The following is a 26,703-nucleotide window of genomic DNA, read 5'->3' as shown; positions in this document are numbered from 1 at the left end:
CCTCCCAGGTTCAAGTGATAATCCTGCCTCAGTCTCCCTAGTAGCTGGGATTACAGGTGCCTGCCACCACACCCAGTTAATTTTTGCATTTTTAGTAGAGACAGAGTTTCGCCATGTTGGTCAGGCTGGTCTCGAACTCCTGACCTCAAGTGATCTGCCCACCTCGGCCTCCTAAAGTGCTGGGATTACAGGCGTGAGCCACCACACCTGGCCTGTTTTTTTTTTTTCTTTCTTTCTCTTTCTTTCTTTTTTTTTGAGACAGGGTCTCACTCTATCACCAAGGCTGGAGTGCAGTGGTGCAATCTCGGCTCACTGCAGTCTTGACCTCCTGCACTCAGGTGATCCTCCCACCTCAGCCTCCCAAGTAGTGGGGACTACAGGTATGCACCACCACACCTGGCTAATTTTTTAAATTTTAATTTAATTTAATTTAATTTATTTATTTTGAGACAGAGTCTTGCTCTTTCACCCAGGCTGGGGTGCAGTGGCATCATCTTGGCTCACTGCAACCTCCGCCTCCTGGGTTTGAGTGATTCTCCTGCTTCAGCCTCCCAAGTAGCTGGGATTACAAACGCCCGCCACGGTGCCCAGCTAATTTTTGTATTTTTAGTAGAGACGGGGTTTCACCATGTTGGCCAGGCTGGTCTTGAACTCCTGAGCTCTACCCGCTTTGGCCTCCCAAAGTGCTGGGATTACAGGCATGAGCCATGGCACCCTGCCGATGTTTTTTTTCTTTCTTTTTTTTTGTAGAGTCTGGGTTTCACATGGTGAAACCCCAGGCTGGTTTCAAACTCCCGGGCTCAAGTGATCCACCCACCGCAGCCTCCCAAATTGCTAGGATCACAGGCTTGCGCCACCTCGCCTGGCCTGGGGGAGGCATTTCTGACATTGTACCTAAAGCACCTTTCCCCGCTCCCTATCATATCACCCTGTTTTCCTCAGAGCTCTTGGCACAGTCTGAAATCATTGTTTACTTATTATGGTCTGTTCTCCTTCATCTCCCTTCCACCATTAAGACGTGAGCTGCTGGACACAGGGGCCTTTTTGGTGTTTTTTCTGAACTGTATCTTCAGGGCACAAGGTGAGTGCACAACAAATCCTTGATGAACAAATGAACAGGTACATTTGCTGCGTCCAAATGGACTAACCGAACTGTCCTTCCCTTTGGATTCTGCCAAAATTGTATAGACATACCTATAAGTAAGAAAGTTGGGAAAATAGCTATTTTGTTTTTAAATATTTTGTGTTTCTTTGATTCGTGTACTTTATTTCCTGCAATTTTTGAAAACAAATTAGCAACTTTAATTTGTAACAAAAGGATTAAATAAATATCCTTCCCCCGCCTTTTTTTGAATCCTGCTATTTTGTGACAAGGAGAGTGGGAAGGCCATTGTCCCAAGGCCACTGTGTTGCCTGCTTTTTTTCCAGCTGTTCACAGAATGTAGCCACTGGCCTTGCCCTCACCCTGGCCCCAGGTGGGCAGATAGTTGGCAGGCAGCCCCTTTCTCCAGAGCAGTGTCAGAGGCTCTCTGCTTGGCAGAGGTTTAGAGTGGGGGAAGGGAAGAAGTACTGATTCAGTGTGACCGTCCCTGCGGCTCAGCTGCAGCCCCCGCGGTGGTTAAGTGTCATCCCCTCAGGGCAAAAAAACAGAACAGAAGAAGGCCTCTCTTACCCTCCTCCTTCCTCCCCCTCAAACATACTTCTGGGTTCTGTTCATCAGCTAGATCACAGTCTGATCTTTATCCAGAACCTTTGCACATGGGGCCCTTACTACATGCTGAGGCCAAGAGAACCCTGGGTCAGTTGCTGGAGACTTGTAATTTAGTCCTAACTGGCCCCCAATAGGTAATGTATGCTGGGCAAGGTCTAATATACTCTCTGGGTCTCAGTGACATCATCTGTCTTTGCCTATGTTGTTTGTTCGGAGTTTTAAGGATACGGTATAGACATCTCAGATTTTAGCTACTAAAAACTATCAGTTCCAAACAAGAATCCTGAGGCTTCCCCTTAGGGCCACAGAGAGGCTGCCAGTAGCAGTAGAAGCCAGTGCTTCGTAATGTATGTTCAGTAGGAGAGAGTGTACTTCTGTTCCGGCATTCCAGGCCAGAGCCCTCAAGTCACCCAATGACTATGGCCAGAAGAATGGAAAGTGTCGATCAGAGTACATCCTTGGAGCAGGGGTGGTGTCGCCTTCTCCATTAAGTGTGTATGTAACTGAAATCTCAATACATTTACGCAGCGGGATGGAGGACAGTGCTGAGTAGGTATTCAACAATGCTCTGGACTGGTGCGGTGGCTCACGCCTCTAATCCCAGCACTCTGGGAGGCTGAGGTGTGCAGATCACCTGAGGTCAGGAGTTGGAGACCAGCCTGACCAACGTGGTGAAACCCCGTCTCTACTAAAAATACAAAATTAGCCAGGCGTGATGGACACCTGTAATCCCAGCTATTTGGGAGGCTGAGACAGGAGAATCGCTTGAACCTGGGAGGCGGAGGTTGCAGTGAGCCGAGATTGCACCACTACACTCCAGCCTGGGCAACAAGAGTGAAACTCTGTCTCGCCGGGCGCGGTGGCTCACGCTTGTAATCCCAGCACTTTGGGAGGCCGAGGCGAGCGGATCACGAGGTCAGGAGATCGAGACCACGGTGAAACCCCGTCTCTATTAAAAATACAAAAAATTAGCTGGGCGTGGTGGCGGGCGCCTGTAGTCCCAGCTACTCGGAGAGGCTGAGGCAGGAGAATGGCGTGAACCCGGGAGGCGGAGCTTGCAGTGAGCCGAGATCGCGCCACTGCACTCCAGCCTGGGTGACAGAGCCAGACTCCGTCTCAAAAAAAAAAAAAAAAAAAAAAAAAAAGAGTGAAACTCTGTCTCAAAAAATAAATAAATAAGTAAATAAAAAACAATGTCAAAAAAACAATGTCTTGTGAGTAACTGGCACAGTGCAGGACACATCGCATAGCTGATGTTAGCCATTGCTATTGGCAGGAAAGATAACACGTTGTGGGAGAATCAGCCTGGCCCCAAGTCATTCTCTCAGGTCCCTAGTCTGCCACTAACTACTATCTTAGTGATTTCAGACAAATTATGGAAATTATACAATTTTAGAAGTGGAAGAGTTCTTAGAGGTCACAGGGCTCAATCCTTCATTGGAAGGACTTGGAAACTGACACCCAGAGCCAACAGTCTGAGTCTCAGTTTCTCCCTCTGTGAAGTGAGGGTAATGATACTGGTCATGTCTACCCTTGATGTTATGACGAGGATCAAATGAGGTACTGTTTATGTATAAGGCTTGGAAATGCTATTCTTTTTTTTTGAGACGGAGTCTCGCTCTTGGTGCCCAGGCTGGAGTACAGTGGTGCGATCTCGGCACACTGCAGTCTCCACCTCCCAGGTTCAAGCAATTCCCCTGCCCCAGCCTCCCAAGTAGCTGGGATTACAGGCATCCACCACACCTGGCTAATTTTTATATTTATAGTAGAGATGGGGTTTCACCATGTTGGCCAGGCTGGTCCTGAACTCCTGACCTCAGATGATCCACCTGCCTCGGCCTCCCAAAGTACTGGGATTACAGGCGTGAGCCACTGCGCCTTCCTGGAAATGCTATTCTTATGGGAAGCATTTTATTTGTGTTATTATTAATGTAGTAATTATGCCTCATTAAGGAGAGAAATGGAGAGTGCCTTCAAAGGATAAGCTTACTTGGTTCAAAATGAATAGTGGCACTTGAGAAAGAGTGGTGTGTGTGTGTGTGAGAAAGAGTGTGTGGTGTGTGTGTGTGAGAAAGAGTGTGTGGTGTTCATGTTCTTGTTAAGATGGGGAAGGTATAGTTGAGACATGGCTCTTCGTGTACCATTAAGGAGGGGCATAGGGAATTGTTCTTAGGATGAAAGAGATTGGTGTGGTAGTTGGCTGTAAATTGAAGTTGTCTCTCCTTGACTGACATTTGAGGAGAGTTGCTGACCTGGTAGGGCAAATCAAGTACTAGGAGGAGGCAACCTGTTAGAGAGAAATCTCATTAGGCCATTCTTTGCCTTGCTATAAAGAAATACCTGAGACTGGGTAATTTATAAAGAAAAGAGGTTTAGGCCGGGCACAGTGGCTAATGCCTGTAATCCCCAGCACTTTGGGAAGCTGAGATGGGAAGATCATCTGAGGTCAGGAGTTTGAGACCAGCCTGGCCAACATGGTGAAACCCTGTCTCTACTAAAAATACAAAAATTAGCTGGGCGTGGTGCTGCACGCCTGTGGTTCCAGCTACTCGGGAAGCTGAGGCAGGAGAATCGCTTGAACGTGGGAGGCAGAGGTTGCAGTGAGCTGAGATCATGCCAGTGCAATCCAGCCTGGGCAACAGAAGGAGATTCTGTTTCAAAAAAAAAAAAAAAAATACAGTCATGGTGGGCGCCTGTAATCCCAGGAGAATCGCTTTAACCTGGGAGGCAGAGGCTGCAATGAGCCAAGGTTGCACCACTGCACTCCAACCTGGGCGACAGAGTGAGACTGTCTTAAAAAAAAAGAAAAGGCCAGGTGCGGTGGCTCATGCCTGTAATCCCAGCACTTTGGGAGGCCGAGGAGGGTGGACCACGAGGTCAGGAGATCGAGACCATCCTGGCTAACATGGTGAAACCCCGTCTCTACTAAAAATACAAAAAATTAGCCGGGTGAGGTGGCGGGCGCCTGTAGTCCCAGCTACGCGGGAGGCTGAGGCAGAAGAATGGCGTGAACCCTGGGGGGCGGAGCCTGCAGTGAGCCGAGATCACGCCACTGCATTCCAGCCTGGGTGACAGCAGGACTCCGTCTCAAAAAAAAAAAAAAAAAGAGGTTTAATTGACTTACAGTTCTGCAGGCTGTACAGGAATCATGACACCAGCATCTGCCTGGCTTCTGGGGAGGCCTCAGGGAGCTTTTACTCATAGTGGAAGGAGAAGCTATATAGCAGGGGTGGGGGACATGTCACACACTTTACAACAACCCAATCTTGTGAGAACTCACTGGCTATCCAAGCCATGAGGGATCCACCCCTAGACCCAAACATCTCCCACCAGACCCCACCTCCAACCCTAGGGGTTACATTTCAACATGAGATTTGGGCAGGGACAAATATCCAAACTATATCAGTCATCTTTTTTTATATTTTTAATTTTAACTTTTTCTTTTTTTTCCTGAGACAAGGTCTTAACCCGTCGCCCAGGCTGGAGCACAGTGGTGCTATCTTGGATCACTGCAACCTCCACCTCCTGGGCTCAAGCGATCCTCCCACCTCAGCCTCCTGAGTAGACGGGACCACAGGCATGCACCACCACACCTGGCTAAATCAGTAATTTTATGTTAATATTTTACCATCTTGTGTTGGTTCAGGTCCTTTGAAAAATGGATGCCAAGAAGGTTGTCATACAAGAGATTTATGAAAGAAACACTGATGAGGGGAAAAAAGTGGAGAAAGTTGGAGGAATGAGGAAATAGATATATTTATTTATTTATTTTGAGACAGAGTCTTGCTCTGTCACCCAGGTTGGAGTGCAGTGGTGAGATCTCAGCTCACTGCAACCTCTGCCTCCTGGCTTCAAGCAATTCTCCTGTCTCAGCCTCCTGAGTAGCTGGGATTACAGGTGTGTGCCACCACGCCTGGCTAACATTTGTATTTTTAGTAGAGATGGGGTTTCACCATGTTGGCCAGGCTGATCTCAACCTCCTGACCTCAGGTGATCCGCCTGAGTTCACACCATTCTTCTGCCTCAGCCTCCCGCGTAGCTGGGACTGCAGGCGCCCACCACCTCCTTAGCCTCCCAAAGTGCTGGGATTACAGGTGTGAGCCACCTCGCCTGGCCAGAATGAGGAAATTTGACCCCCTAGAAAGAAAAGAGAACAGAGTAAGTGGGAGGGTCCCAGACTGCAGTGCAGCTCTCAGATGATTTTGGCCATACTGACCCAAGTCCCCATTAGAATATGGCAGGAAGTGACCTTATTATCCCGTAGCCACTGTCTGGGCGTAGCCCTCAGGAAGCACGGTCTTATTGTAAATGTGCTGGTAGATTCAGAGGACGGCAGTTGAGGTTCTCAGTCAATTACACCTGCAGCAGGAGATCCGAGTGGGGTCTTTTCACAGTTGTTGTCCTCATCCCACCAGTTTCAAAACAGCTCCATTCATTCACTGAGGGGCTGACCATCCAGGATGTTCCTGTGGCGGTGGCACACAGAGGCACGCGACCCTTGTCTTCTCCAGGCATCTTCCATGTAATTTTTCTTTTTCTTTTTTTTTTTTTTGAGACGGAGTCTCGCTCTGTCGCCCAGGCTGGAGTGCAGTGGCGTGATCTCGGCTCACTGCAAGCTCTGCCTCCCGCATTCATACCATTCTCCTGCCTCAGCCTCCCAAGTAGCTGGGACTACAGGTGCCCGCCGTCACGCCCGGCTAATTTTTTGTATTTTTAGTAGAGATGGGGTTTCACCGTGTTAGCCAGGATGATCTTGATCTCCTGACCTTGTGATCCGCCCGCCTCGGCTTCCCAGAGTGCTGGGATTACAGGCGTGAGCCACCGTGCCCGGCATAATTTTTCATATTTCAAAATGGCGAGTTTGTCTGATCGAGACTCCTTGCCTGCTGACCAAGTTGAATTCTGGTTGCTGGGTAATTCTTTACAAGGGTTGGCACTTAATAAATGTTCAAATTGTTCGAACGGTAAACCCAAGTGCACCCTTGGGTTTATTGACTTGAAATGTAAATAGTTACACTTACTTCCAGAACTCCACTGTTTCTATGCAGAATGAGAGGAGATGTTTAGCTTTCAACACTCTCAGAAGCTCATCATTTGGATAAGTCCCCCGCAAAAAAAGTTCACGAGTATTCATAGATAAAAGAAGAAAATTTTATTAAAAGCTGAAGTACTCAGTAGAGAAAAAAAAAAATGAAAGAAGAGAAATTTAAGAAAATCCAGGGCTGGGCATGGTGGCGCACACCTGTGATCCCAGCGGTTCAGGAGGCCAACGCAGGCAGATTACTTGAGGTCAGGAGTTTGAGACCAACCTGCCCAACACAGCGAAACACCATCTCTACTAAAAATACAAAAATTGGCTGAGCATGGTGGCACCCACTTGTAGTCACAGCTACTTGGGAGGCTGAGGCAGGAGAATCATTTGAACCTAGGAGGCAGAGGTTGCAGTGAGCCGAGATGGTGCCACTGCACTCCAGCCTGGGCAACAGAGTGTGACTCTGTCTCAAAAAAAAAAAGAACATCAGATTTTATAGATTGTATCCTTGTTGTAAGATGTTGAACATCTAAATTAAGACTTTAAATTTCAGGCCAGGCACGGTGGCTCACGCCTGTAATCCCAGCACTTTGGGAGACCGAGGTGGGTGGATCACCTGAGGTTGGGAGTTTAAGACCAGCCTGACCAACATGGAGAAACCCCAACTCTACTTAAAAAAAAAAAAAAAAAAAAATTTAGTTGAGCATGGTGGCACATGCTTGTAATCCCAACTACCTGGGAGGCTAAGGGGCTAAGGCAAGAGAATTGCTTGAACCTGGCAGGCAGAGGTTGTGGTGAGCCGAGATCATGCGATTGCACTCCAGCCTGGGCAACAAGAGCAAAACTCTGTCTCAAAAAAAAAAAAAAAAAAAAAGACTTTAAATTTCGGTAACATATGGGTATATTTTGAAATGTTTTCTATTTAATTTTAGGAATTAAGGCAAGTATAGACTCTTCTCAAAATCTAACATAGAAAATATCACAAGTAGTTTTGGAAGCTATTTTCACCTGAAACAAAATTTCAATCTTGGTTCATAGATTGTTATGCCCTTTGTAAATAAAGCTACACTAGCCTGGCACATGGCTCATGCCTGTAATCCCAGCAGGCCGAGGCAGGTGGATCATCTGAGGTCAGGAGTTTGAGACCAGTCTGGCCAACATGATGAAACCCCGTCACTATGAAAAATGCAAAAAAAAAAAAAAATATATATATATATATATATGTATATATATATGTGTGTATATATATGTATATATATGTGTATATATGTGTGTGTATATATATGTATATATGTATATATGTGTATATATGTGTATATATGTATATATGTATATATGTGTGTATATATATGTGTGTGTGTATATATATATATATATAAGCTGAGTGTGGTGGCACGCACCTGTAAACCCAGCTACTTGGGAGGCTGAGGCAGGAGAATCGCTTGAACCCAGGAGGTGGAGGCTGCAGTGAGCTGAGATTGTGCCACTTTACTCCAGCCTAGGTGACAGAGGAAGACTCCGTCTCAAAAAAACCAAACAACAACAACAACAACAACAAAAAGAAACCTACAGTAATAAAATTGAAATAGAAGGAGGTTTGCAATCAAAATGACTGACTAGGAATGAAATATGAAACATAATATTTTGCATCTGCATAGGGAAGTCTGAGAGTGGCTGATCTTTTTCTCTTCTGTAGGGAAAATACTAGTCCAGAACTTGGGGTGCCTGCCAAGAGGGGAGCAGCCACAGTAGGAAGGGGGGCTCTGGAATGCTAGGGTTCTGGAGTCTGTGGACACAGGAGGCAGAGGACATGTGTTAAGATGTTTTAAGAAATGAATGTTGATCTGGATATGAAAATATTTTTCAGCCGGGCACAGTGGCTCACGTCTGTAATCCCAGTACTTTGGGAGGCTGAGGTGGACGGATCATGAGGTTAGAAGATCGAGACCATCCTGGCTAACACGGTGAAACCCCGTCTCTACTAAAAATACAAAAAGTTAGCCGGGCGTGGTGGCGGAGGCCTGTAATCCGAGTTACTCAGGAGGCTGAGGCAGGAAAATGGCATGAACCTGGGAGACGGAGCTTGCAGTGAGCCGAGATCATGCCTCTGCACTCTAGCCTGGGTGACAGAAAGAGACTCCATCTAAAAAAATATATATATATATATTTTTCACTACAGAGAGGCATATGTCCCCTGAACTTGCTGGGATCCACCTTTCCTTGCTGATGCATTCTGTGAGTTAGAAGAAAACTTCCAAAGAGCCATTTTTTCCACCCTGTCTACTGTATAAAATTGCTTCCCAAGCGTGCTGCATTGCAGAAGATTACCATTGTTTTGCTAACCAGCGTCTGGTCTTTCTTATGTGGCGCTGCAATTACTAGTGTCAAACCCTGTTGGTAATACCCAGAGGACAGTGTCTGAAGTCCTTATTCAATATTCACATTTGGCCGGGTGTGGTGGCTCACACCTGTAATCCCAGCACTTTGGGAAGCAGAGGCAGGCGGATCACTTGAGGTCAGGAGTTCAAGACCGGCCTGGCCAACATGGTGAAACCCCATCTCTACTAAAAATACAAAAATTAGCCAGGCGTGGTGGCGGGTGCCTGTAATCTCACCTACTTGGGAGGCTGAGACAGGAGAATCACTTGAACCCGGGAGGCAGAGGTTGCAGTGAGCCAAGATTGTGCCACTGTACTCTAGCCTGGGGGAAAGAGCGACTCTGTCTCAAAAAAAAAAAAAAAAAAGAAAAAATTCACATTTGTAGAGAGTTTAAATTCTTTTTTGATACAGAGTCTTGCTCTGTTGCCCAGTCTGGAGTGCAGTGGCAGGGTCTTGGCTCACTGCAACCTCTGCCTCCCAGGCTCAAGCCATTCTCCTGCTTTAGCCTCCCGAGTAGCTGGGATTACAGGCACCCACCAAAACGCCTGGACAATTTTTGTATTTTTATTAGATACAGGGTCTCACCATGTTGTCCAGGCTGATCTGAAACTCCTGACCTCAGGTGATCTGCCTGCCTCGGCCTCCCAAAGTGCTGGGATTACAGGCATGAGCCACTACGCCCGGCGGAGAGTTTAAATTCTTAAGTCCTACACTTCAATGTGTGGGAAGTATTCGTGCTTTGCTTTTATAACTAAATCATCTCAGTATTTCTATTTCTAGCCCCCCCTTTCTGCCTGATGGTAAAATACTTAATCTAGTCAATTCCAGGTAAACTTCGGCCTTTTATGATTTTTCCTGATCAGGCCAAACCTCAACCAAGTCCATTCTTGATCTCCTCCTTCACCTCCTTCTCTCATTCACCCCACAATTAGCCTCCAGTCCACGGGCTGATGCAGCATCTTGGTGTCCTGTGGTCTGAGCTCATTTTCGGTCTTTCTCAAGCCTCAGCTAAAGTTTACAATCCTACCTTTTCTCATGACCTTGAAATGCCCTAGGGTTCAGGGGCTTCATGGTTGCTGCTTCATGGGGGACCCTGGCTGTTCTCTGAGGCTGCTGGGCACCGCGAACATCCCATCAACTACCCGGGGCGCATCTCCACCCGAGGCCTCAGCCATTCCTGCTCTACAGCTCCGCTGTCCTGTTGGCACAGGGAACTCCTCAGGGCCCCAGGATTCCAGATTGGAAGCAGAGAATCTCCTCTGTTCTCAGACCCCCAAACTTTGCTGCGGATTCTAATTGTCCTTTCCCCCATCTCACTCCTTGGAACCCACTGGGAAGCGAGTAGAATCCCTCTCAGAGATTCTACCACCATCTCCCTCATTCTTACGCTAACCTTCTTCCTCTTCCTCCCTAGTTAGGAAAGAGGATCTTTAGCCTGCGGTGGGGGTGGGGGGTGGGTGGGGATGCTTGATGTTTCAGGGGAAAAGATGACTCAGCTACTTTTGGAATATCTGTCATACCTGTCTACTGGTGCAATGAGCCGGGATCACACCACTACACTCCAGCCTGGGTGACAGAGCAAGACTCCATCTCAAAAAAAAAGACTCTGGAGAAACAACTCAATACGCATGAGAAGAGGCTGGCCCTTGTAGAGAGAGGACGGGCAAACTATGACAACTCTTTTCTGTTGTTTTGTTTTCAGTCTTCTCTTCACAGTTCTTTTCATAGTTTGGAATTGATAACTTTTTCTCTTCATCAGAACTCCAGTGTTTTTGTAGATTGAAGTCTTTTTTTTTTTTTTTTTTTCCTTGAGAAAGGGTCTCACTCTGTCACCCAGGCTGGAGTGCAGTGGACCAATCACTGCTCACTGCAGCCTCGACTTCCTGGGCTCAAGAAATCCTTCCACCTCAGCCCCCCAGGTAGCTGGGACTACAGGTGTGCACCACCATGCCCAGTTAATTTTTATTTTTTAATTTATTATTATTATTATTATTTTGAGATGGAGTCTTGCTCTGTTGCCCAGGCTGGAGTACAGTGGCATCATCTCGGCTCACTGCAACCTCTGCCTCCTGGGTTCAAGAGATTCTCTTGCCTCAGCCTTCCGAATAAGTGGGACTACAGGTGCACGCCACCACACCTGGGTAATTTATTTATTTTTTTGTAGAAAAGGGGTATCAGTGTGCTGTCCAGGCTGGTCTCAAACTCCTAACCTCAAGCGATCCGCCGGCCTTGGCCTTCCAAACTACTGGGATTAGAGGCGATGAGCCACCATGACTGGCCTACATATAGCCCAAATGGATGAGCAGTTCCCAAGGCTCAGTCCCAGCCTCCACTATCCAAGTCAGCCTCTCATCTCCTTCATTTCCCAGGACTCAGTTCTCATTTTCCTCCCGTTTTTTCCGGATTGTGGCTATTGTTCTCTGGTTGCTAGATCAACCTGGAGCACAGTAAAGCAGTATCACAAAGCTGGAAAGAGTCTGGGATGAGTCCACCAGCTACAAGTTCTTGTAGAAAATGTACTCCAGGAATGGCCGGGCACAGTGGCTCATGCCTGTAATCCCAGCACTTTGGGAGGCTGAGGTGGGTGGATCACCTGAGGTCGGGAGTTTGAGACCAGCCTGACCAACATGGAGAAACCCCGTCTCTACTACAAATACAAAATTAGCTGGGCGTTGGTGGCACATGCCTGTAATCCCAGCTACTAGGGAGGCTGAGGCAGGAGAATCGCTTGAACCTGGGAGGCACAGGTTGAGGTGAGCCGAGATTATGCCATTGCACTGCAGTCTGGGCAACAAGAGCGAAACTCCATCTCAAAAAAAAAAAAAAAATGTACTCCAGGAATTGTTATTTCTGAAATTCAGCTGCTTCTGGAATTGAAGCAAGCAGCTCATCTTGGAAGAGAAATATGTAGCCAACCCCAAAGCCAAAGCCTTTGAGGATTGAGACCTAGCACGCTAGGAGACCTTGATCCTGTAACCACAGAAGAAGAATCTGGATCTGGCCAAATTGAGGTCAAATTCTGGTCAACTTCTCCATAGCCAGTAGGAGAAAAAAAACAACTTAATGTTTGAGTCATATGTTTTGACAACTAAAGAGGACACTTATGCTGGGGTCGGTGGTTCATGCCTGTAATCCCAGCACTTTGGGAGGTTGAGGCGGGAGAATCATTTGAGGTCAGGGGTTCGAGACCAGCCTGGCCAACATGGTGAAACCCTGTCTCTACTAAAAAATTCAAAAAAATTGGCTGGGCGCAGTGGCTCATGCCTGTAATCCCAGCATTTTGGGAGGTTGAGGCAGGTGGATCACGAGGTCAGGAGTTCAAGACCAGCCTGGCCATTATGGTGAGACCCTGTCTCTACTAAAAATACAAAAATTATCCGGGCATGGTGGCGCGCGCCTGTAGTCCCAGCTACTCAGGAGGTTGAGACAGAAGAATCTCTTGAACCCGGGAGGTGGAGGTTGCAGTGAGCCGAGATCACGCCACTGCATTCCAGCCTGGGTGACAGAGTGAGATGTCATCTCAAAAAAAAAAAAAAAAAAAAAAAATTCTAAAAAATTAGTCTGGCTTAGTGGCGGGCGCCTGTAATCCCAGCTACTGGGAGGCTGAGGCAGAAGAAACACTTGAACCCAGGAGGTGGGGGTTGCAGTGAGCCGAGATCATGCCACTGCACTCCAGCCTGGGCGAGTGAGACTCCATCTCAAAAAAAAAAAAAAAAAAAAAAGGACACTTAAAGATGACATTAAAGAGGATACTTAGATTCTAGACAAAATCAAGATATAGCAAATTGGGGTGGGACACACCTGTAATCCCAGCATTTGGGGAGGCCAAGGCAGGTGGATCACCTGAGGTCCAAAGTTTGAGACCAGCCTGGCCAACATGGCGAAACCCCGTCTCTACTAAAAATACAAAAATTAGCCGGGCATGGTGGTGGACACCTGTAGTCCCAGCTACTCAGGAGGCTGAGGCAGGAGAATCATTTGAGCCCAGGAGGTGGAGGTTGCAGTGAGCTGAGACTGCACCGCTGCCCTGGTGCCTGGGCCACACCAGTCACTATGCTTGGGTGACAGAGCAAGACTCTTGTCTCAAAATAAATAAATAAATAAAATTTTGTTTTTCTGTGTTGCGGCTAATATGCGTGCTGTAAGACAATGGTTTCTTGAGTCTCATTCTCTCTGCATATGCCTAAAGCTTTTTTATTTTTATGATTCTAAGAGATTGTACCTTCTCATCTCCTAGATTCTGTCCCATAGGTTCTGATCTTTTCCTAGAGTAACTTGGACGGTTAAAAAAGTGGAAAAAGCTTTGGGTATTAGGTGCTGAACCCACTCAGCTCTGCTCAAACCCCTTCTTTAATGCCCAGGGTTGTCCAATCCTAGCCCTTCCCCCTACCCTCAGCCTTCTCCTCACCTATACAACAACCTTAGCATAGTCCTAAGGTATGTGTTCTTATCTTCTGTTATCTATGCCAAGGATGTTTGCTGGCTTTGTTTTGTTTTGTTTTGTTTTGTTTTGTTGAGACAGGGTCTTGCTCTGTTGCTTAGGCTGGAATGCAGTGGCACAATCACAGCTCACTGCAACCTCGAGGTCCTGGGCTTAAGTGATCCTCCCACCTCAGCCTCCTGAGTAGCTGGGACTACAGGTATGCATCACTACGCCTGGCTAATTTTTTTTTTTTTTTTTTTTTTTGAGGCAGAGTTTTGCTCTTGTTTCCCAGGCTGGAGTACAATGGTGTCATCTCAGCTCACCACAACCTCTGTCTCCTGGGTTCAAGCAATTCTCCTCCCTTAGCTTCTCAAGTAGCTGGGATTACAGGCATGTGCCACCATGCCCGGCTACTTTTTTGCATTTTTAGTAGAGATGGGGTTTCTCCATGTTGGTCAGGCTGGTCTTGACTCCTGACCTCAGGTGAGGCGCCCACCTTGGGCTCCCAAAGTGCTGGGATTAAAGGCTTGAGCCACCACGCCCAGCCCACACCTGGCTAATTTTTTAAATTTTTATTTTTGTAGAGACAGGGTCTCACTATGTTGTCCAGGCTGGTCTTGAACTCCTGGACTCAAGCGGTCTTCCTGTCTCAGCCTCCCAAAGTGCAGGAATTATAGGCATGAGCCACTGTGCCAGGCAAGGATTTTTTTTTTAAGTTAAATTTCTGCCTGCCACCACAGCAGCAACTTTTCCTGCTGTCTCTCTGTGTGCTTTAAGATGATAGTCCCTTCTTTTTTTTCAAATAACCACAACGGGAAGGAATGACCACTCTCGTAAGCTGCAACTGATGTTTTCAGACTCCTAAAGTGACATCTAGACATAAGTCGATATATATCAGAATATCATGCAGGGAATGCTCAAATAGTTGGGAAGAGATTGCTGCACTGTGTTTTGCATGCCCAAAGCCCACATAGGTACTCAGTTTAAAAATCTTAATAGAATTGAATCCTGCTCTTATCATAGGAAAGGAAGAGAATCTGATAGAGAGAAACAGAAAATGAAAAGGTCAAGAACTGGCCGGGCACGGTGGCTCTTACCTGTAATCCCAGCACTTTGGGAGGCTGAGGCGGGAGGATCACGAGGTCAGGAGTTCGAGACCAGCCTGGCCAATATGGTGAAACCCCGTCTCTACTAAAAATACAAAAAATAGCTGGGAGTGGTGGCACACACCTATAGTCCCAGCTATTTGGGAGGCTGAGGCAGGAGAATCACTTGAACCTGGGAGGTGGAGGTTGCAGTGAGCCAAGAGGGCGCCAGTGCACACCAGCCTGGGCAACAGAGCAAGACTCCATCTCTCAAAAAAAAAAAAAAAAAAGTTGAGAACTGGAAAGGAACCAAGCACATGAAAAGAAATTTTATGTTCCTTCATGTTTTTATTTAAAGAAACTGAATCAAGTACCAAACATGGAATAAAGGCAAACATTCATTTTTGGGGTGGTTTTTCCCTTCTTGGCAATCTCTGTTTTATTGAGGGTATCACTAGTTATTCATTCCAAGGATTTTTTTTTTTCCACAGGAGGTGGGCGTTTCTTTGTCTTCTTAGAGTCAGGATTCCAGATCTGCTGATGTGTGGGACTTTTCTTGGCCACTACGATTTCATCTACAGTCACGAGCTGCAGCACCACCTCAGCCACTGCTCGAAATCCTTGGGCTTTGACTATTAGGGTGTCCCACACCCCTTCCTGGGCCACATTTATTATCCCTTCAGCTCCCACCCCCATTAGGAGGTTCCCACCTTGGTGCACTCCACTCATTTCTGCCACCACATCTGAGACAGCTAAGCCTGCATTCTCTGCCAAGGTTTTAGGAAGATACTTCAGGGCCCGGGCAAATGCTAGGAATGCAGGCCCATTGGGCCCTTCCAATCTGCTTCCTTTATCAGAAAGCATTTTTGCCAAAGCCATTTCTGTGGCCCCAGCTCCTGGAATCAGTCTGGGATCTTGACATAGCTGGAAATAGGCATCAATGCCATGGTAGACGGCTTGCTCTGCACTCCGCAGCCCCTGGGTGGTGGCTCCCCTGAGGACCACGGTGAGGGCAGGTGTGCCTGTACATTCCCATTCAAATACCACAGCCAAACCATCTCCCAGCTCCTGCCTGTAAACCCTCTGGCACTTGCCTGGCTTCTGGGGAGGGAGCAGACGAGGCAGGAGAGGTGTGTCCAACACCTCACTCAGGTAAATGATCTCCATCCGAGACCTAGCTTGAATCACCACGATGCCATACTTGTCCGCCAATGTGAGGGTCTCCTCGTCGACCTCCCCCAACACCACTGCCACATTAATTCCTGCGGCTGCCAGCTGGCCTACTTGCTTTTCTAGTAATTGGTCGCTTCCTTTACTAAATTGGGCTAGATCAGCAGGACTAGAAAGACGGGCTGTTGCTGGTGCATTTGGATGGGCAGGACCAAAGGGGCAAGCAAAGAGAGCCACCCTGGCACCACTTAACACTGTGGCCATTTGCCCACAGAGCTTCCCAGATATTGCTAACCCCGGGAGGAGGCAGGAATCCTCCAGTGTCCCCCCGTGCAGCACGCACACCCCAACACGCTCAGGCTTGAAGCTGCCGTCTAGCTCCTTGATAGTCCAGCAGGCGTGGGCCACCAGCTTGGTCAAGTGGTCCATGGGGGACAGGGTGTGGGTATTCATCACAGAATGGAGGGCCCAGGACGGATCTTCCAAAGGCCCCAGAGATTGGATGGCCAGGGAGGGCAGTGTGGCCAGGACCTCTGCAGTGGCTGTGGCATAGGCCTCCCGGAGCTGCGGGCGAGGCAGGCCGGCCTTCAGCAGCTGCTCTGCCTGTTCCAGCAAGGCTTCCGTCAGCAGAACCACAAAGGCTGTGCCGTCCCCACTATTCTCTGCCTGGGTTTGGGCTGCTTCCCGGAGGAGCCATGCCGCTGGGTGCTCCAGCTCCAGGGCCCTGAGGATGGCAGTGGCACATCCTGTGCACACTGTTTCTCCTTTCATGGTCACCAGGAACTTCTGCCGGCCGTGGGGTCCATAGCAAGGCCGGATGACACTGGCCAGGGTCTGGACTGCAGCCAAGCTGCTCAGCAGGTGGGGCTCCTCCTCTTCTGGACTCCTCGGGCTCTCCCTTGGGTTCAGTGCCAGCCGCTGGGGCAGCTCCAGGGCTGAAGGGACTGTGCTGTCCATGGCCCGCAGAGAGAGAAGAGGCCACTGTGGGTTGCAGAGAGGCTCTAGAAACAGCAGCAGGGACACCCTTGACACCGATCGTTGAAAGTACTCAAGAGGTCAGTGGAAGCAAGGAGCCAAATGCCCATTGATTGGTATCTGAAGACGTCAGCACGGACCAGCGCTCCACTGTGGGTCCAAGGATGAGCTCCAAAGAGCCCAGTCCTAAAGCCACCCCAGGGTTAATTCTGTAAAGGAACTGGGTCTTGGGGCCTCTCAACCTTGGTGGCTGAAATGGGATCTTTAACTGATGAAGTCACAAAGTGGAAATGGAACCAGGATAGAGAATGAGGTCACAGAAGGCTGGTTAGAACTGAGGAGGCCCTACCAGCAGGTGAAAGTCAGGCCTTGTCCAGCAACGGAGGTACATGCACCTCTGCCCCAGGTCTGAGACTTGTTTAAACATTAGAGACAATGAGGAGGAGATCAAGTGAAAAACTACCGACTTCACCCTGTGTGGAGTGCAGGGGCATGACCATGGTTCACTGCAGGCCCAACTCCCTGGTCTCAAGCAGTCCTCCTGTTCAGCCTCCCAAGTACCTGGGACTAGAGGTGCACACCACCACACCTAGCTAGTTTTTTAATTTTTTGTAGAGACAGGGTTTCTGTATGTTGTCCAGGCAGGTCTCGAATTCCTAGCCTCAAGAGAGCCTTCCACCTTGGCCTCCCAAAGGGCTAGGACTACAGGTGTGAGCCACCACCACCACACCCACCCACCCCTTTTTCTGGTGGTTTGTTGTTTTTTGTTTTTTTTTTTGAGACAGAGTCGCACTCTGTTGCCCAGGCTGGAGTGCAGTGGTACAATCTTAGCTCACTGCAACCTCTGCCTCCCAGGTTCAAGCAATTCTCCTGCCTCAGCCTCCCAGTAGCTGGGATTACAGGCGCCAGCCTCCACGCCCGGCTAATTTTTTGTATTTTTAGTAGAGATGGGGGTTTTCACCATGTTGGCCATGGTTGGCCAGGCTGGTCTCGAACTCCTGGCCTCAAGTGATCCGCCCACCTCGGCCTCCAAAAGTGCTGGGATTACAGGTGTAAGCCATTGCACCTGGCCCTTTTTTTTTTATTTGAGAAGGAACTGAGAGATGATGTCTGTGTTTTGTTTTGTTTTGGTGTTACTTTCTCTTGCAGTACTGTGTAATATTAGCCATGTTTTGCTATCTGTCTGCCTTTGCCTTTTTGGGTATCATCAGTTTGTGCTTGTGTATCAGGTTTCTCAGGGTGTCTGTTGGTCTTTCAGGGTGCAGATGTGGGAGGCTGCACAGAGTGCATGCCTGTGCCACGACTCCCAACTTTGCCTCCCTGGCAGAGGCAGGGTAAGACAAGGGGGGAAAGATGCTGACAGCTCACAGACAAATAGAAGTGAACCCAGAGGGGTGAAAAGCAACCAGCCTCCCTGTGGTCAGGGAGGTAGAAGCCTAAATGGGGCCCTGAGGTTTAAATGCGAATTGCCTTCCCATCCTAACCTTCAATGCTTACAATTTAAGTCTCTTTTTTTCATTCTCTCTCTTTTCCTCACTCGTCTCCTCTTTCCTCCTATAGATCCTACTTGGGTAATGATGCTTCTGCTTTAGTTTAACACATATTTAGTCTGGGCGTGGTGGCTCATGCATGTAATCCCTGCACTTTGGGAGGCTGAGGCGGGAGGATTGCTTAAGCTCAGGAGGTTGAGGCTTCAGTGAGCCATGATTGCACCACTGCATTCCAGCCAGGGCAACAGAGTGAGACTTGCCTCAAAAAAAAAAAAAAAAAAAAAAAAAAAGAGGGGGAAAGGTCATTTGGAATCCTAGTCCAGAGATAACCATTGTTTACAACCTGACGAATATTACTACTTTGCACATATTGTATGCATACATAATTATAGATTTACACCATTTTACATGATTATGATACATATATGCTATTCTGTAATCATTTCCTCCTCAACATTATCTTGGCTCAGAGAAATGTTTTTTTTTTCTTTTTGGACATGGAGTTTCAGAGTTTTGCTCTTGTCGCCCAGGCTGGAGTACAATGGCGGGATCTCGGCTCACCCTTGGCTCACCGCAGCCTCTGCCTCCTGGGTTCAAGCAATTCTCTTGCCTCAGCCTCCTGAGTAGCTGGGACTGAGTAGCCGTGTGCCACCATGCCCGGCTAATTTTGTATTTTTAGTAGGGACGGGGTTTCTCCATGTTAGTCAGGCTGGTCTCAAACTCCTGACCTCAGGGGATCCACCCACCTCGGCCTCCCAAAAGTGCTGGGATTAGCGGCGTGTGCCACTGTGCCTAGTCTGTGAGCCACCGTGCCTGGCCTGAGAAATTTTTTTTTTTTTTTTTTTTTTTAGCAGAAACACATTTATTTATTAACCAAAGGGATGATCCTAATTAATCCAACACACTTTGAAATAGCTTCATGTAAAATGTTTGTGATAAAGATAATTGAACACAGTAATGAAAAAAAAAAAGAAACAGTATGGAGATTTGCTCACTGAACTGAGCTTGGTCATTCTCTTAGTTAACTCCTGTCCAAACTGATGATGGAATTTTTATTCTACTTTTTCATAGATCCGAGTACAGGTGACATTGTTCATGACACACTCCACCACTAATTTCCCATCTTTCAATTTTCTTGTTATTGTGCTTTCCTTCCCATCCCACTCCTGATGCTGAACCAATGCACCATCTGTAAAGTTGCAGACAGTCTGCGTTTTTCTGCCATCAGCTGTGGTTTCTTCAAACTTCTCTCCCAGGGTACAAGAAAACTGTGTTGTTTTCAAAGTGCTCTCAGTTTTTATGGTGAGGTTTTTGCCATCACAAGTGATGATACAATCTGGCTTGGCCATTGCGCCCATTTTTCGCAAAGCTATTCCCACTCCTAGCTCCTTCATGTATTCATCAAAGTCTTTGCTGTCCACCAGGCACCATCTTCCTTCCAGCTGCTGAACTGTGGCCATGGTGGGTGCGGGCGGGCTGGCGTGCAGAGTGGGGTCTGAGTCGGTGTGGCAGCATGCTGTTGAGAAATGTTTCTAAGGAGATCTTATTTGGTCTGAGAACCATGAATGATTATTTTGAGCACTTTTGATCCTGGAGACTCCAAATTCAGGCTTCTGAAAGCCTGTACCTCAGAGTAGGCTTGATGTTCCATAAAAGATGTGGTTATGAGCGCAAAGATGACTTGCCTGTATTGTTATAGAAATGTAAAATGTAACAATCAACAAAAATGTAGCAAAGTATGCATGTATACATTTTCTCTAAAGATACAGTTTCCTTTTTAAAAACATAAACACATTGGCCGGGCGCGGTGGCTCACACCTGTAATCCCAGCACTTCGGGAGGCTGAGGCGGGTGGATCACAAGGTCAGGAGATTGAGACCATCTTGGCTAACATGGTGAAACCCCGTTTCTACTAAAAATACAAAAAATTAGCCGGGCGTGGAGGCGGGCACCTGTAGTCCCAGCTACTCGGGAGGCTGAGGCAGGAGAATGGCGTGAACCTGGGAGGCGGAGGTTGCAGTGAGCCGAGATTGTGCCACTGCACTCCAGCCTGGGCAACAGAGCGAGACTCCAACTCAAAAAATAAATAAATAAATAAATAAACACATTAGGCAGGTGTGATGGTAGGTGCCTGTTATCCCAGCTACTCGGGAGGCTAAGGCACAAGAATCTCTTGAACCTGGGAGGTGGACATTGCAGTGAGCCGAGATTGTGCCACTATACTCCAGCCTGGGCCATAGAGTGAGACTCAGTCTCAAAAAATAAATAAATACATAATAAAAATAAATAAATAAATAAAATAAACACTACTGGCCAGTGGCCGTGGCTCAAGCCTATAATCTCAGCACTTTGGGAGGCCTGAGCCAGGTGGAGTTCAGGCATTCAAGACCAGCTTGGGCAATATGACAAGACCCCTGTCTCTACTAAAAATACAAAACAATAGCCGGCCGTGGTGGTGCGTGCCTGCAGTCAGCTACTTGGGAGGCTGAGGTGGGAGGATTGCTTGAGCCCTGAAGGTGGAAGTTGCAGTGAGCTGAGATTGTGCCATTGCACTCTAGCCTGGGTGACAGAGTGAGACCCTGTCTCAAAAAATAAAATAAAATAAAATATAATAAAATAAAATAAACACTCCTATAAAGGATCCTCTTAGCTCTTTTTCTAACACCTAACCTATATTTTCATATTCATTTCAGTTACTCTACAACTGTTCACTGAGCTGCTGTTGAATAGAGGAAATAAGGCAGATAACTACTGCCATCTCCGCTGGGTTTAGGGACGATACACACATTTATCTGGGCACTTTCATTACAGGCAATGAGAGCTGTGAGTGGGGAAAGCACGAGATTGGCAGAAGCATTTAGGGGGACACAGCCATTCTCACAGAGGGCAGAGGTCTAAAGGGAGAGCCGAAGAAAAAGTAGGAACTGGCCTCGTGGAAAGGGGAAGGGCGATGGGACAGCCTGGTGGTTTGTAGCCCACCGGAAGGAGTTCTGAAAACTGGTGGTCAGGTGAGAAGGAAAGCTGGGGAAGAGATAAGCACGTTCGCCAGAGGGTAGCAGCGGCTCTCCAGGACCTAGTGAGTCAAGCCAAGGAATTTAGGCTTCAGCCTGCAGGGTGATAAATAGGGCTGTCTATTCCATTCATTCACTTCTTTCTTTTTTCTTTTCTTTTCTTTTTTTTCTCTTCTCTTCTCTTCTTTCTTTCTTTCCTTCTTTTCTTTCTTTCTTTCCTTTCTTCCTTCCTTCCTTCCGTCCTTCCTTCCTTCTTTCTCTTTCCTTCCTTCCTTCTTTCCTTCCTTCCTTCTTTCTCTTTCCTTCCTTCCTTCTTTCCTTCCTTCCTTCTTTCCTTCCTTCCTTCCTTTCTCTCTCTCTCTCTCTCTCTCTCTCTTTCTTTTTTTGAGACAGTGTCTTACTCTGTCGCCCAGGCTGGAGTGCAGTGGCATGATCCTGGCTCACTGCAACCTCCGCCTCCCTGGTTCAAGCAATTCTCCTGCTTCAGCCTCCAGAGTAGCCGGGATTACGGGTGCCTGCCACTACGCCTGGCTAATTTTGTATTTTTAGTAGAGGTGAGGTTTCACCATGTTGGTCAGACTGGTCTCGAACTCCTGACCTCAAGTGATGTAACTGCCTCGGCCTCCCAAAGTGCTGGGATTACAGGTGTAAACCACCTTGCCTGGACTGAAAATTTCTAGTTTATGATACTTGCCAGTAGAATGTGTTCTGTCACCCTCTTCTGAATAGATATGGTTGTCTGCTATGACTTCTCCCACTGCTGCCCTTCCCCCTGAATCCACAGATGCATTTCTTTTAAAACTATGATCTTGTACACAATGGATGTAAATATTTAATCTTTCTATTTGTATCTTTTTCCATGTTTCTTTTCTTTCTCTCTTTTTTTCTTGAGGTGGTGTCTGCCTCTATTGCCCAGGCTGGAGTGCACTGGTACAATCTCGGCTCACTGCACCCTCCGCCTCCTGAGTAGCTGGGACTACAGGTGTGCACCACCACGCCCGGCTAGTTTTTATATTTTTAACAGAGACAGGGTTTCACCATATTGGCTAGGCTGGTCTCGAACTCCTGACCTCGTGATCCTCCCACCTCGGCCTCCCAAAATGCTGGGATTACAGGCATGAGCCACCGTGCCTGGCCTCCATGTTTATTTTCTAGTTGCCTACTTGTCCTTTTGTGTTTATCCTTGTTAACTACTACTGCCAGGCTTAAAGTATAGACCCCTAGAGGGCAAGATTCGTATCCATATAAAATGTACTGCAAAACATCTACTTAAGCCTCACATTCTTAAACACAAATTACTTTTGAAGATGACTGTTCTGTTTGTTTCCTTCCTGGTTTCTTCCTTTAACTTTTCCACTAAACAGGTACATGATATACATTACTGAAATAACTTATATAGCAATATGAATTTTTTTTTTTTGAGGCGGAGTTCCACTCTTGTTGCCCAGGCTAGAGTGCAATGGTGTGATCTCGACTCAGTGCAACCTCCGCCTCCTGGGTTCAAGCAATTCTCCTGTCTCAGCCTCCAGAGTAGCAGGGATTACAGGTGCATGCCACCATGCCACGCTAATTTTTGTATTTTTAGTAGAGATGGGGGTTCACCATGTTGGCCAGGCTGGTCTCAAACTCCTGACCTCAGGTGATCCGCCTACCTTGGCCTCCCAAAGTGCTGGGACTACAGGCGTGAGCCACCGTGCCTGGCAAATGTGAGGTGGAGGTTACAGTGAGCTGAGATCACATCACTGCACTCTAGCCTAGGTGACAGAGCGAGACTGTCTCCCACTTCAGCCTCCCAAGTAGCTGGGGCTACAAGCATGTGCCACCAGACCTGGTTAATTTTCTTTCTTTCTTTTTTTTTAGACGGAGTGTCGCTCTGTTGCCCAGGCTGGAATGCAGTAGCGCGATCTCAGCTCACTGCAAGCTCCGCCTCCCCGGTTCACGCCATTCTCCTGCCTCAGCCTCCCGAGTAGCTGGGACTACAGGTGCCCGCCACCACGCCCGGCTAATTTTTTACATTTTTAGTAGAGACGGGGTTTCACCATGTTAGCCAGGATAGTCTCGATCTCCTGACCTCAAGTGATCTGCCCTCCTCAGCCTCCAAAAGTGCTGGGATTACAGGCGTGAGCCACCGCGCCCAGCCAGGCCTGGTTAATTTTCTTTGGTATTTTTTTGTAGAGACAGAGGTCTCATTATGTTGCCCAGGCTGGTCTCGAACTCCTGAGCTCAAGTGATCCACCCGCCTTGGCCTTCCAAAGTGCTAGGATTACAGGCATGAGCCACGGTGCCCAGCCTACAGTGCAACTTTAATAATAACAATATGAACACAAAAATTCTAAGATCTAAAATTTAAGCTTTCAGTGGTCCTTCTATAACTGTGAAAGTTTGTTTCCTAAAAAGCCCTGAGGAATTTATGGGAAAACAAGAGAGACAACATTTAGTAGTGAACCCGTGCATTCTAAATAAAGACAATATCAATGACATTTTATAGGCCTTCAATTAGTAAGAATGAATATTGGACTATGAATTTTTATTCACTGTCACTTGTTTGCTAGACGCTTTGAGAATCTTTCTTGCCTATATTTTCCTGAGATGTTGGTTTTTCTTTGTCACAGATAACAATGCTCATTCCCTCCCCATTAAAAACCATATATATATATATCTATATATGATTAAATGATTACTACATGTGCTTTGAAATATTCAAATATTTTAGACAGTAAAAGTCCCTTGTAATTCAACCCTTTGCAGATGATTGGTTAACAGGTTAGTATACATCTACCTAAATTTAAAATCCCATATTTAACATGTATACTTATTAGAAAGTACACATTCTAATATTTTTCTATTGTATTTGGTACTATTTCCAGATGCTCCTGCCTTTTTGCTTTCATAATTTTGAAGGACCTCAGCTCCCTGCCTCCTAGATTTTTGCCACTGTGGTCTCAGAGCTGTGTAATTTGGATGACTGAGATGGAAAAACCTCTGAAAAACCTTTATTTATGTTGAATAAGTATTCCTTGAATCCTTCCTCAGCATCCTGGGTAATATTTGATTTGCTCTGCTCATGATAACTTCGTGCCAAGGATACTGCTATCAGTTCTCTTAAAACAGATCCCAACTCCCTGCTCATAGTGGCCAAAGGAATGCAGATTTCAGGCTGAGTTTACTTACCTGCATCATCTTCATCTATCCAGAAGCATCCCTGCACAAACGTCTGTTTCTACCCTTCCATTCACTCGGCTCACTTTTCTGCTCTTAGTACCCTTCGTTTCTTGTGAACTCTCCAGCAGGAGTGACTTGCAATTTGTATCCACTGACACTTAAGTTCTCGGAAGTGCTGGAGAAGCATATCGAAGTAAATTATTCTGATGTATAATTTTGTGCATGTGAAACTCACAGTGGAAGTGCCTATTATAATTTCAGTATGGAACACAGCTAAACATTTGGATCAGTAATCCAGTTTTGAAAGCACACGTTATTTAAAGTACAATGTGCTGAAAATATGAAAAAAAGAAAGGGTGCTTTCAAATTTGTACTTAGTAAACTTTCACTAGATCACATCATATGTTTATCACTAGTCATGTATATGTTGTATTTCTATGTGTAATCGTCAGGCACTTTTAATTTATAGTTTGCATTTACCATGCCAGCCTCCTTCTGAGTCCCAAACTTCCTTTGGTTATAAATTTAGTAAAGTTGAAAGAGCCAGCAGGGATTAAACCCTGAAGGTATTCAAATGACTATCTGACTTTATTCCTCATTTCAGCCATTTCAAAAAATTATGCTTTCATTTAGAATAGGCTCTGGGAATCAAAGTGTGTATATTTTGCCCAAGTAGAAGACAGTTTAAAGTTAACATCCTAGCTACTAGAAGGGAAAGCAAACAACATCGCTGGAAAAGGAGCCTATTTTTTTTTTTTTTTACCTTACACTAAAACTACATTGCGAAGATCAAAAGAAATCAAGACGAGAGTGTGCCTTTTAACGCCAGGCCCAAAGTAGATGCTTATTAAATGACACTTTACCCCAATCCTTCACAAATGGTTGATAGGTCTTACTATTTCCCCCCTATTCAAATCTAGAATTTTTTCACTCCCATATACTAATCGATAGTGAATGGAAAGCACAGAATAGATCATCGTCCAAGTGTTAGGTATTAGCCTGAGAAATCCAGAATCCCATATTTGTAACTGCCCTTCTTGAGAAAGTGCATTTTTCAGGCGGATTCTAGCCCCATTTTTCTTTTTACCATTTTTACATATTATGAGAGGTGGCTTAGAAATACTTCGATTTTTGCCTCTTCATCACAACACACTGAACGTTAAAATCAAGTGGTTGGGTTTTTATTGGCTTATTTTGTCTCTAACCGTTTTATTTCTCGAGCTGTCATCGTTCTTTTCGTCTTACATCCTTATGAACCTTTTCTGGATTAAAAAAAAATGACGTTATAAGGAAACTCTAACTGGCGTTGGATTAGAACGAAGTTGACTCCATTCCTTTTCCTCCCCGTAGTGTGGGCGCTACGAGGAAAGACCTCGGCGAGAACCAGCGAAGCCCGGGCTGCCCTCACCGTGCGGGCGCACAGTTGCTCCTCGCGCCGGGCTGCGCCGGGCTCCCGCGGCCGCCTCGGCGTGTGTCCGCGGCTCCCTCCCGCCCTCGCCCGCAGTCCCCCGATCCCGATCCCGGATCTCTGGGTCCACAGCTTGGCTCCCTCCCGAGCCGGAGCCGGAGCCGGAGCCGGAGTCGCGGCTGGGCCCGGCCGCCGCGTCACAGGGGGAGGGAACCCGGGGGAGGGGGAGGGGCGGTGAGGTCAGCGGCGGCGGCGCGTCCGCGGGCGGCGGGAGCGGCGCATGCGCGGAGCGAGGCCCGTGAGTGGCAGCGGCGGCGCGCGGGGGGCGGGCGAGGGGCCGAGAGTGGGGGAGCGGGCGGGGGCCGTCGAGGCGGCGGTGTGTGGGCGCGACGGCTGCGAGTTGGAGAGGTCTGTGGTGCGGGTCGCCCCGGGGGATCCCCGGCGCGGGCCTCGCGCGACGGCCACGGTCGCGCGGCGTGTGTGTGGGGTCCACGCACACCCGCAAAACTTCCTCCTCCCCTGCTCCGGGAGAGCGAGCGAGCGTGTGTGAGAGAGCGAGTGTGAGGAGCGAGCCGCGGCCCGGCGCCCAGCGCCGCCACTGGAGCAGCTGTCAAAACTTCGCCGCCGCCGCCCGGGCCTGACGGGCCTGACGCGCGGGGGAGGGGCGGCCGACCGGGGGCGCGACCCCCTCGCCGCCCCCGCCGGGCCCCGCAGCCCGCCCTCCCCGCGCCGGGCCCCTTTCTCCTCCCGCCGCGGGCGGCTCGGGGGAGGGGCCGCGGGCGGAGACCCCGGGGGCCGGCGCCCCTCACACCGCCCGCCCGCCTGGCTGCCCCGCCCGCCCGCACCCGCCGGCCCCG

General features: G+C 47.8%; 3 protein-coding genes across 14 annotated transcripts in view; 1 reads left to right on the top strand and 2 right to left on the bottom strand.

The window, feature by feature from the left end:
* Nucleotides 1-14,958: 14,958 nt before the first annotated feature.
* On the bottom strand, nt 14,959-17,037 carry CCT8L2 (chaperonin containing TCP1 subunit 8 like 2). Its single transcript, XM_032753592.2, has one exon. It carries the CDS (start codon nt 16,755-16,757, stop codon nt 15,093-15,095), a length of 1,665 nt encoding a protein of 554 aa, XP_032609483.1. The 5' UTR covers nt 16,758-17,037; the 3' UTR covers nt 14,959-15,092.
* KMT2C (lysine methyltransferase 2C) overlaps nt 16,949-26,703 on the top strand; it is a 312,192-nt gene continuing 302,437 nt past the window's right edge. For all 11 annotated transcript variants that reach the window (XM_058428262.1, XM_058428277.1, XM_058428284.1 and 8 more), the window contains exon 1: nt 16,949-17,160. The gene's annotated coding sequence lies outside the window, so the exon portion shown is untranslated. The remainder of the gene's footprint in view (nt 17,161-26,703) is intronic.
* On the bottom strand, nt 18,713-25,942 carry LOC116814562 (fatty acid-binding protein 5-like). 2 transcript variants are annotated; one of them, XM_032762293.2, is made up of 3 exons: nt 25,644-25,942; nt 24,448-24,613; nt 18,713-19,950 (listed from the first exon to the last, which is right to left on the bottom strand). In XM_032762293.2, the coding sequence occupies exon 3, from the start codon at nt 19,723-19,725 to the stop codon at nt 19,318-19,320; it is 408 nt and encodes a 135-aa protein (XP_032618184.1). In that variant the 5' UTR covers nt 19,726-19,950; nt 24,448-24,613; nt 25,644-25,942; the 3' UTR covers nt 18,713-19,317. The 2 variants fall into 2 exon arrangements, with proteins under 2 accessions (XP_032618184.1, XP_058284285.1); XM_058428302.1 differs by lacking the exon at nt 24,448-24,613.

Source organism: Hylobates moloch, unplaced genomic scaffold (assembly GCF_009828535.3).
Source record: "Hylobates moloch isolate HMO894 unplaced genomic scaffold, HMol_V3 SCAFFOLD_1, whole genome shotgun sequence".
NCBI lineage: Eukaryota > Metazoa > Chordata > Mammalia > Primates > Hylobatidae > Hylobates > Hylobates moloch.
The sequence above is the reverse complement of the archived record's forward strand: the minus strand, read 5'-3'. Positions and strand labels throughout refer to the sequence as shown.

Coding starts and splice junctions, on each gene's coding strand:
- CCT8L2 (XM_032753592.2), bottom strand. CDS start 16,757: ATGGACAGCACAGTCCCTTCAGCCCTGGAGCTGCCCCAGCGGCTGGCA.
- LOC116814562 (XM_032762293.2), bottom strand. CDS start 19,725: ATGGCCACAGTTCAGCAGCTGGAAGGAAGATGGTGCCTGGTGGACAGC.